The following is an 11,377-nucleotide window of genomic DNA, read 5'->3' on the forward strand; positions in this document are numbered from 1 at the left end:
ATCCTTCCCACCTCTGTCAGGGACTCCAAGACTTTGGCCCAAATTCTGGAGCACCAGTTTGAGAGTGAATTACCCTTTTCACATTTACACGCCCCCTTCGCAGGTGAGGGAGAGGTGGAAATGACTGCCTCCCACACCGATTGTGCGGGGGTTCTCTAACATTCAAGGAGAGGCTGAGGAATGGGACTGAAAGATTTGGAGCCCCTGCCCACCAGGTCTCTTTGCTGCCTCCCCCAGCCCTTCCCATCTCCCTACAATCTCCAACCTTGTCAGAGTTGCCCCTGAATCAAGATGCTCCCTAATTCCTTTTATCCAGGCCAGGCGGTGGCCCTACCCACTCCAGTCTAGGATCGTGGCCTTCTTTTTCTCTTTCTCCCTAAACCCTTTTCAACTCAGACTCCCAATCTGGGAGGCTTCACCCACCACCCACCCACAAGTCACCTGTTAACAAGGATGGGGTTCAGCACCCACTTGGATGCTACAGGACTGGGGCCTAAACCGCTACTCCATGAGGCTGATGCCATGAATAATTAATACCTGGGCACAGGGCAGCAGCACTCTAATTTTCCTGCTCAAAGGTTTACACTAGCAGGCAGACTTAAATATCATAGATAATAGTGGCTATAAAGTCAGTTGGCCTGGCTCCAGCCAGGGAGTGAGCAGCCAGCAGCCTGTACCAGACTTAGCAAATGTTCTGGCCCTCTGCCCCTCATCTATCACAACTTTGGGATGCAGTGCAGGATGTCCCTAGAAACCACCTCTGGCTTTGCTCTTGACCAGCAGCCTCTTCCCTAAGGAGGAGAAGCTGTAACTGACATATGAGACACTAAGGGAAAGTGACCATCTCTCCCTCTCCTAATCTGCACCCCATTTACTCCCTCTTTGGATGGGGGCTTAGGTAGAGGAACACACCCGTGTCCTCTAACACTCTGCAACTTTCTGGGACCACCTGATTCCTAGAAAATTTCTTTTCTAGAAAAACTTAAGAGAACTCTCCCTCTCCCCCCCCCCATCCCCAAGCAAACACAGTCCCTCACTGCTGAGGAAACTTTCTTTGTTTCAGAAGGTCGAAGGAAGGTTCCTGGGGTGTGAATTCATTTCCTTGTTTTGTTAGCCAGAAGGGTGGGGAGCCAAGGCTTTCAGCTTCTCTCCCTGCCCTTCACCCTTTGCAGGCCTCCATTGTCTCCCCCAATTTGGGTACCCCTTTTCCCCACTTAACACTCCTCCATATATATCAGTCCTATAAATTAAGCTTTAATACTAAAACTGAATCCCGCCTGTCCCCTTCCGATTGCAGAGGACTTCAATTTGATCCCTACTGATTACAAAAATCTTTGCCTTCAACGCCAGTGATTTCTTCCTCTGCTTTCACCTCTGTTGCCCCCCAGGCTCCTTCTGCCCTCAGAGTTGGGTTTGTTCACCCAGGGCTGGGGTTGGGGAAGCCAAACTCCTGGAGGGGAACCACTGAAAAATGAAGCTGTGTCTGCTGCTGCAGGAATCTTGGCTCTATCAGGCCCGCAAATATAATTTTTATATTAGGTCGTGGTCTTTGACTGGGTTTATATGCCAATGAGGCATTTCTGGTTTACCAAATTTATACAAATCTCGCCTTAATTGATAATCACAGATGCTGTAATTTAAGACCTCCAGCTATAGAGCTTTCATATTAACTGCTGATATATTACTGTAAATCGTCTGAAATAACCAACTCCTGGGAGCAGAGCAGAGAGAGGAAGTGCCTCCGAGAGCGACTCTCTCCCCGGCCGGCCGCAGAAACGGCCCAGCATCCACATCATTTTCCGTGAGAAATGATTTATCGAAGACATGGCCATAAACAACACAACTCGCTCACAAACACACGCAGACGCTCACGCGCGCGCACACACACACACGCACAATGGCTGGCACGCCGGCCCAAGAAGCTGACACCCATATTGCTATAAATCAAGAAAAAGGTTGGAGGAGAGGGAGAGAGAGAGAGGGAGACGGAGAGAGGGAGAGAAGAGAAATATTCCTAAAATCTCTATGCAATGCCTCAATGGGTATACACACACAGAGCACCGTGTGAAGAGAAATGACAGGAAATGAAGATGGCTATTTGTCACATTTTACGACAATAACATTAATAACAAACAATAAATTTACATGGACATATAAGACGCGGTAGGTAGTGAGAAATCCCTTCTACTTACAATACCCCAGCCCGCGGTGTGGCTCCGGCTGCGGGGCTGTTTTATTGCTGCCTCCCTCTCTTTTTCTCTCTCTCTCTCTCTCCCTCTCTCTCCCCCTCTCTTTTTTTTTTCTCGGGGTACAGGCTTGTTTTTCAAAGGACAGTTGAATTGCACGTCAGAAACAGGGAGACCGAGCCTGCGATTTTCCTGACGAATACATATCTATTCTGCAACCTCGGCATTAATTATTTAATGAATCACGTGACCGGGAGGGGGAAGGGGGTCTTTCGATTTCAGGCTCAAAGGACCACTATGACCTTCCCCTTCAGGAGGAGAAATTTTCCTGCAAAATAGGTTCCCCCGCTAACCCACTAATGGAACAGCAGCGAGGTCTCCTCTCCCATACTCATATCCTATCCATACCTACTCTATCTACAGCTCCCTAACCGCTCCCCCAAACACACACTTACCCACAGCCCACCTTTCCTCTCTCCCTTCTCCTCCTGCTTCTGCCTAGTTCGTGGAGGTGCAGAAATAGTCTGCAGGGGCGTCTGGGGTGGGGGTGGGGTGGGCGCGGAGCCCTTCTCCAAGCCCCTGGATTTCTCAGCTTCCAATTCTTCTCTCCACATCTTCTAGGATTAAGATTCCCCCCAACTCTATTCTCTCCCCCACTTCTGGGGTATTTATTTTAGTGGGACACACTCTCCTCTTACTAATAACGGTCAAAATTTCTAAAGGGACCAGTTTGCAAAGAAACACTTCATAAGTCCATATTATATATGTATCAAGAATGGGACTTCTGACTTAAAAGTCTCTTTTTTATCTTTTCTGGTATCTTTTGAAAGAGTGGAAAGGGGATAGGGTGAAGAGATGACTCTGGAGCTTCCAGAATTGAGAATAACCACAAGAGGGATTTGTTTCGTTGTGTTGTTACTATCATAGAGAACTAAATTCTACAGACCTTTTGAAAATAGGCTCTAGAGACAAAGACTGGGACTAAGGTTCTACACAAAAGAAATGGACACTCAGCCTGTCTCCACCTATGTCATGTCTTGTTCCCCCCACCCTGCAAAAAATAAATAAAAAAACACCAGCTGGAAATTTGAACAAGAGAGGAGGGAAAGGGAAAAAAGGCTTTGAAGTCAGCCTGGCAGCCCAGGGTCCCTAATTCCCAGGTGTTAGTACCCCAAGCTTCCAATGAGCAGAGAACGAAGGCTGGTCAATGAGAAAAAGATGGGGGGGGGTGCATATTGAAGGGTTAAACACTAAGGATAGGAGAAATCCTTGCCCTAGGCCTAGAGAGAGATGTACACAGACTCCTCAACTTCATATATAAACAAAACCAAAAAATCCCCAAACTTGACTGGTTACAACCAGAATCACAGTCTTTGGCCAGGGCATAGGTGAGGGTGGGGGTGCAAAGGGAAGCAGAAAAGACATTCCTAAAGAAGCCCCTGGTTGCACATTCCCAGCCTTATCTATCTTCAGCAGCTCTCGGGGTAGCCAGGACCACAGCTGCCACCAGGGCAGGCGGGGAATCAGGGAAGAACAAACTTCTCTTTAGGGTAGGGGAGCACAGGGCTGAGGGGCCTTCACTGGTTTGTTTGGAGGGGTCTAAACAAAAACCAACTCAAAGGGAGAAGACTGAGGACCTGGTTGCCTTAACCCCCCGTCAAAGAACGCCTTCCCTGCCTCCGTGTGGGCCTTGGAGGTTCCAGTCTTAGCGGCAGCGCGGTCCCTGCAGAAGACACTGGAATCCTGCTCTGCTGCAAGGGGTGGGAGCGCCGGCGGCGGGGCCCAGACTCTGTGTGTGGGGGGGTGGTCTGCTTTGATTGTCCAGATACAAAACACAGACTGGTATTGAATTTAGCCTGATCCCATTGTGGGCCCCTCTCCTGGTTCCAACGAGGGCAACTCCCTGCAAGGCCCTGGCCACAAACCCATTAAAAAATGGTCCCCCAAAGAAAAACACTCCACAGAAGTCCAAAAAAAAAAAAAAAGAGAGAGAGAGAGAGAGAGAGATACAGAGAGAGAGGGAGAGAGATAGAATATGCTGGAGCATGGGAAGACAGCCATCTCTGAAACTGAGAAATTATTAAGGACAAGAAAAAGAACAGCAAAAGGACACGAAGGCACGCCGGTCAGGTTCTGTTAAAATGCCCACACTCTTTTCGATCCTGGGAATGTCCATGTTCAAATAAACAAGTGCCTGAGCGCGAGCTGAGCGCTTTCTGGCTGCCGATAAAGTGAACGTTTAGACTGTGAGAAAGGCGAGATTGATTTACGAATCTGAACGCGCCGGTTTTATGGCCGATCACAAATCCGTCAGCGCTCAACTCACACTGGGAAACTTCCCAACTCCGTTTTGCAACCAGGCCTCCTCCCCAGCCACTGCTTCCCAGGGAGACCCACCACCGGCCGTGGGGCCGCCTCCGAGGGCTCTGGCTGGCCTGGGCAACCCCCTCTGCCCATGCTGGCAGGAGGGTGAAAGTAGGAGGGAGAGCGGAGAGGGCCAGGGAATGGGGGTGGGGGGGGAGAGGGGTCAAAGTATTAGGAGGACTCGGGGTACTACTAGAATTGTAGAAAGTGAGCCAAACGGTGGTGACCAGCTCTAGAAAGACTGGAGTCTGGGAGTCACAGAAAGAGATCTCACAGTTTTGGCCTGTGGGGCTGAAACCCTTTAGTGGTCCCCCTCTTTTCCTTTAGTGGATCCCTAATCCTCACATTGCAGAGTGCAGTTTGTAAGGTCCCAAACAATTAGGTCTTTGTCACTTGGGCCTGTAGAGGGCCCACAATGGGTTACCTGTCCTTATGGGTAATGAGTGCACGTCTTGCTCAGCTCCAAATATTCTCAGTCCAGAAGCGGCCCAGCTCACTTCTCTGCTCATCCCCTTTTCTTCCTGAGGCTTCCGGCCCTTCCATTTATGCCACCCAGGGATAAAGGAAAGGATACCAATGACTCTGGTTATTTCTTGCCTGAAACACTGTCCCCAAATTACAGGAAACAATTTACAAAATGCAAACCAACACCCACACACATCCGCAAGGTTCTGTCTCTCCTAGTCTTAACCTGAGGGGAGCATTTCCCAGCCTGTGTCCCTGTCTCTCCCTAAAAGGATGGCTGCTGGTGTAGATTTTTAAGATACAGCAAGTAGAATACAGCCATGGAAAGGCTCTATGTTTAGGGTTCACATCTTAGCAAATTCTCTACCCATCTGTTAAAATTAAAAGTTTCCAGAAACTGTGGTTAATATGGCAGAGCTGACCCTGGGAAGTGGTCAGAACAGCCTGCACTGGTCCTCCTCCCATATCTCTTGCTCCTCTGGTGGGGGAGACTCCAAGGACTCTGTAAGTAGCTGGGGTGGTATTGGGGATTAAGTGAAGGGGCAAAAGTGACTATAGAAATAACTTCTTAAACAAAGGAACTTCACAAAATGGGTTGAGAGGCTGTGGATTGAGATGTCAGCCCTCCAGAGAGATGGTAGTCTCCAAAGGAATATTCATGATGGAGCCTTCTCTCTCCTTACAACCCAGGGGCTTATTCCTCTGGCCTTCTGAAACCTTGTGGATTGAGCCTCTCCAACCTCTCATATTTTCTCCCTTTGTCTTTCTTCCCTCAGCTCCCTCCAAGCAAAACAGGAAGGGAGGGATGAACTGGACATGGGGGGTGGTGGCTGGAGTCTGGCCTAGGGAAGGGGCTTTGTTCAGAGAGACAGAATAGCACCCTACTTCCCTCTCCCGACTGGACCCTTGAGCTAAAATTTTTATTCCTTTTCTCCCCAGTGTACAGAAATAGAAAAATAATCCAGAAATTCCAAGATAGCACAGGGTTTGGGGGTAACAAGGCAACAGAGAAGATGGAACATATGACAGCCTGAGGACTCCTCCCTGTGGAGGTGTGACTTTCCCTTCTGGGCAGGAGGCAAGAGCCAGCACAATGTCCAGTCTCAGAGAGGTCAAGGGGCTTCCGAGGTCATTTTGTGGTTCTAATACTGAGCTAATCGCCTAGAAAACGTGGCCTCTCCATGAACTCTCTCTCCTGCCAGCCTCCCGCCTCCAAACTCTAAGTGAGGCCTCAGGGAAAAAGGGCCACTACATTCAGGTCCAGCTCAGAGCCCGCTGAGTCCTCCAGCCTGAGAAGTAGGGCCCCAGAGGAGAGAACAGAGCCCCTGAACCAGGAGAGCAAAAGGAAACCGCATCGAACACAGAGCCTCCAGGAAGCAGGCCAGGAGGGCAGAGCAGTAGAGGAATATGAATGCATCTCGCCTGTGAACTGTGCAGTTTTCCTGCTCCAGAGAGCAGCACGTATTCATCTGGAATCCCAAGCTAGACACAAGAAGAAAAACCAAACACATCTACCTATACCCACTCCAAGGCTGGGGCACTCCATCCAAGAAGTGGATTCAATTTTTCCAGGAGGCAGCAGTGACAACATCGCACCAGTAAACAGGCAGAGGGGACACAGCCCCAGTGTAGACCAGCAGAGTCACAGGAACACATAAGCCACATGTGCACCTCACCAGATGCTCCTTTGATCACATGCTGGGGCTCACCATGCCTACCTGCATGTTGCAAAATCAGAAAAGCTCTTCTGACCAGCCTCCCAAACAACCTTCTTCTCTGGGGTTTTTGGGGGGCCCTGACACCTCATCGCAACCAGTTCAAACACTCTCCAGGTGTCGAGACCCTTCTCTCTCCCTCTGACCCAAGCATCAGTCATCATAAAAGGCAGCAAACCTGCCGAAGCATCCACCATAAAAACCCCCGCAAAGATAGTTGAAAAAGAAAAAAGAGGAGGCGAGAGAGTGTCTCTTCTTTGCTTGTGAAAAGAGCTCATAAAACGATCCAAAAATCAGCAGCCCAGGCCAGGGCTTTCTGTTACCTTTGCGCCTCTCGCCTCCTCTCGCCCGAGCTCCACCGCTGCCATTCATGACGAAGGGCTTCTTCCAAACTGAGAGAAAAAAGTTTTCAACTTTATGGTTCCAAATTTTTTCTCCCTTGCAGATCCGGGAGAGACGGCTAACACTTTTTTCCCCCAACAGCCGGTCTGCGGAGATTTGCTGTTGAATAATAACAAAGGAGAGAGGATACGTATTTAAAGAAAAGAAGTGATTAATGGTTTTCTGTATAATTCTCACATTTTTCTTAGCTCTTGTCTACACAGAATGGCTGTGAACTTTAAGCTCCATAGAAATCTTTTTTAAAAATTCTATTCATACCTTCCAATGAGCAGCTTTGATTTGATTCTTTAGAGACATTCCGGGGGGGGGGGGGGTATGCTTTTTAAGGAGTATTTCCCCCCTCGACTAAGGGCCGCAGCATTTCCTTGCAACTAAAACATCACACCGCGATCTGACCGAAACAAAGCTCACCCCCCTCATCCTCCTGCAGGTCCAGGGCGATTTTTTATGAGTCTCCCAGAAGTACTTAAATGGGTAGTTCAACCGCCCTTCTCTGAGCAGGGGACACATGCCCAGTCAGCTCCCCGGCCCTACCCAGCCTCCAACGAGCGCGCTGCGAACCGGGAGAATGTACAATAAATAACAAGAAAACGTGCGGGTGGGACTGGCTCTTTTTATTTTCAGAAAGCAAATGAGACTTAGAAATGACTTTTAATTGCACGTGCTCTTTGGAGCCCCTGAGCTTTTTGGAGGTGGGGTGGCTGCACCCTGGACCACCACCAGAATAGAGACCCCAAGGCTGGAGCCCCCAAACCTTCAAACTTCTCTGCGGTGCTGCACACAAGCGGTCCAAGCCTGACAGAGCTTCAGAGGGTCACCCGCACCCCCTTTCCCTTCCCCCCACTTCATTGTAGGGGTGACTGGGACCTCAGAGACAGAAAGCTATTTGGTCCCCAGTCGTACTTTCGATACTTTCTATGAGAAAGAAAATGAAAATTAATACAGGAGCAGGGCTTCACAAAAGAGGCCATTTGTCTTCTTGATTATCTATTTGCTTGTCAGAGTTTGAGCTATGGCACTGGCTAGCTCCTTTGTAATATAAAAATACTCTGAAAACCTGCAAACACCCAGAAACATCTGTGCAAAAAATTAGACTCATTAAAGCCTTAAACACCTCAGTGGAAAGCGATACCTTCTTATGCGGGGAGGAAAGAGGCCGGCCTCTCGGAATCCTCTCTCGGAACTTTAATAACCAAAGAGCCGTCTGTCTAGAAGGAGACAGCTTAACCGCATTTTATTTGCTTATGACAAATAAATCACAATATGAAAGGCTTTGCCGTACTTAAGCCTCTTGTGTCCTACAATGAAATATTTTCCCCCCATTAGGGACTGGAATCAGCCCTCCCAGTCCTTTCAATCCATTTTTGGACTGGAGGGAAAAAATTAAAAGCCCTAAACAAAACATACCCATCCCAAAAGGAAAACAAACCAGCTACCACAATTTGAAGTCCTCTGAGATAGAAATTCCCATTGGAACCTTTGAAAAAATCTTCAACCACATACAATGTGAGGCCGAACCCACTAGGGTGCTTAAAATATACGCTGGGTAGCATTTGTTTATATCTTTACATCGAGGTTTCAACAAAAACACGCTGTGCCGGTCACAAGACACCAAACATTTATTTCTATTGTCACTCTGTACAGGACACAAATTTTCACGCCAAAAGGAAGTGTTCTAGACTGAGGCAGCCCCAGAGGTAGTAAGGGGCCTGGTTTGGAATGTCAGAAAGAGAACAAGAGAGAGAACATACAAGACATAAAATAATAATAATAATAATTATAATTATAATAATTATAATAAACAATGCAAAAATGATAAACTATGGGAGAGGGCTCTGCAACATCGGCCTCCCAGACTGGGAGGGGAACGACATTTTGTTTCCTAGTTTCACATTCATTTTCAGTCTAGGAGGGAGGCCTCCGCTGTACAACTCTGGATGGGGAGAGGGTCGTGCCCAGCTCCCAGAACTCAACTGGTCCCTCACCCTGCCAGGCATGGCCTCCTGGGTTTCCAGGTCTCTCTTTTTTTCCTTGGGCTCAATTTCCCTGCCTGCTCCTGCGTTGTCAAGGCCGCCCCCTGCCCCACTTGTCCCCTTTTTTCCTGCTCCCCTCCCCCAGCCCCAAGGGGTGAGCAGTCACTGTCCCCCGTGAACGGGCTCGGAGTGGAAGGGAGGTTGTGTGTGTATTTGTTACCGTGGCCAAAACACTGCGCTATCTGGCAGTCAGAGGGTGCTTTCGCTGGGTGTCAGGAGTGGGGGACAAAGAAAGAAAATCCAGGCTGTCTTCCAGCAGTGGCAGCAGCAGAGGCGGCGGTGGCTGAGCCGGGCCTCATTTGTTAGCCGGGTGTCGAGGTAATGGTCGCCACCGAGGCCCGTCCTCTCCTCGGCAGAGTAAACAAGACAGATGGGCCTGGGCCTGGCGTGATTAAAGATGAAACGTGGATCCATCTTCGCCAAAGCTGAAAACGAGGAGCTGCAGCCTCTCCTATTTCTCTTTCTGTCTTTTTCTTTCTTTCTTCTTCCTTTTTCTCTTTTCTTTTCTTTTCTTTTTATTTTTAAAGGAAGAAAGCAAGAGGCTTGAACCTTGCTTCTGGGGGGCCTTGCTCCGGTCCCTATTGTCATTTCTATAAATAAAGCTTCCCCTACCCCTCCTTCTCTGCATTTATTCGTATATAGATAAAGTGGGGGGGGGGGAGGCAAATAGGTTTTTCCAGGCCCAGGCCCCTGGCGCCCTCCCGCCCTCGCCCCGCGCCCTCCCTGCGCTCGCTGCCCACCCCGGCCCCGAGGTTCGCGGCTCCCACGCGGGGAGCACTAGAGCGCGGTGGGGCCTCCGTGGGGCCGGCCAGGGGGCCCTCCGGCTGCGGTGCCACCCGAGCGGATCTTGGTGTTGGGCAGCTTGTGGTCCTTTTTCCACTTCATGCGCCGGTTCTGGAACCAGATCTTGATCTGGCGCTCGGACAGGCAGAGCGCGTGGGCGATCTCCACCCTCCGGCGCCGCGTCAGGTAGCGGTTGTAGTGAAACTCTTTCTCCAGCTCCAGGACCTGCTGGCGAGTGTAGGCGGTCCGAGAGCGCTTGGGCTCCCCGCCGGCGTAATTGGGGTTTACTGGACACACACAGAGAGAGGAAGAAAGAGAAAGTTTTATTGCCCCCAAAAGGGAGGAGGGGAAACCTTTTCTTCCAGCTAACGCAGTGTCTCCCTCCCTCCCTCTCCGGCCACCTCTTCTTCTTGGGGGGGAGGGGGGTCAGAGGGGCGCTGAAAAGGGAAGAAAGCGGGGACCCAAGGAAGAGAAAGAGACCTCAAAGTTTTAGAGGGTTGTGCTGTCTTCGTCATTGTTTGGGGTGTCTGGGGAGCGGCCAGTGACGAATCTCCCCAAGGTTTTAATGGCTCCTCTCTGCCTCTGGCCTGGGGCCCTCGGGATGGGAGAATGAGGGGTGAAGGAGGGAGGGGGCTTTCCCTAAACCTTTCCTCTGCTTAGTCCCCACCCTCCCTGCTCAGATTCCAAGCAGTGCCTGCCCGCAGGAAAAACTTTTGCCCACTTCTTCAGCCAAGGAGCCAGACTGGAAGAAAGCAAAAAATAAATATGGGGAGTTGGCTCGATCTCTGCTTAAATACGGATGACCTCCTCCTCCTTCTCCTCCCCCACCTCCCACACCCCTCCCCAACTTCCAACCTCACAGAGACGGCATCTCCCTAGCGAAAAAGTCGCTGGTGAGAATGGAGAAGAGGATGGGGAACCGACTTCAAAGGCGCAGGGCCCACCCAGCCATAAAAATTTATGGGGGATGTAATTATGTGGCTCTGAAAACAGGCGACCGTAAATCTCTGGCAATGGCGAGTTTATAGCGGGGACAATTGGCTTTCCCCAGCTCACCCCCCACCCCCACGCCTCCGAAGTCCCTTCGGTGGAAAGCGCCAGGGGTGGGAGGGGGAAGGGGCGCCCACGCACTCACCCGTGCTCACGTGAACTTTGCGCATCCAGGGGTAGACGACGGGCTCTTTGCACGCGGAGTGGGACGGGCTGGGGTGCAGGGGGTTCTGGGCGCAGGGAGGCGGCGGGGGGCTGCTGCTGACCGCCTCGCAGCGCTGACTGGGCTCCGGGAGGAGGGCCCCGGCGGGTGGCGGCGCAGGAGCCCGAGGGGACAGCCCGGGAGGTGGAGGGGGCGGCGGGGGTGGTGGTGCTGGCCGCCTCGCAGCGCTGACTGGGCTCCGGGAGGAGGGCCCCGGCGGGTGGCGGCGCAGGAGCC

The 11,377-nt window shown here is 50.8% G+C and overlaps 2 protein-coding genes across 2 annotated transcripts in view; both read right to left on the bottom strand.

Moving 5' to 3' along the window:
* Positions 1–11,377, bottom strand: part of HOXB3 (homeobox B3) — a 54,563-nt gene that overhangs the window by 16,294 nt on the left and 26,892 nt on the right. The window contains exon 2 of the mRNA XM_008568882.1: positions 7,054–7,231. The gene's annotated coding sequence lies outside the window, so the exon portion shown is untranslated. The remainder of the gene's footprint in view (positions 1–7,053; positions 7,232–11,377) is intronic.
* HOXB4 (homeobox B4) overlaps positions 9,943–11,377 on the bottom strand; it is a 1,783-nt gene continuing 348 nt past the window's right edge. Inside the window, exons 2-3 of the mRNA XM_008568881.1 lie at positions 11,084–11,311; positions 9,943–10,235 (exon numbers count right to left, since the gene is read on the bottom strand). Of these exons, the coding sequence (XP_008567103.1) occupies positions 9,943–10,235; positions 11,084–11,311 (521 nt within the window). The remainder of the gene's footprint in view (positions 10,236–11,083; positions 11,312–11,377) is intronic.

Source organism: Galeopterus variegatus, unplaced genomic scaffold, assembly GCF_000696425.1.
Source record: "Galeopterus variegatus unplaced genomic scaffold, G_variegatus-3.0.2 Scaffold450, whole genome shotgun sequence".
Lineage (NCBI taxonomy): Eukaryota > Metazoa > Chordata > Mammalia > Dermoptera > Cynocephalidae > Galeopterus > Galeopterus variegatus.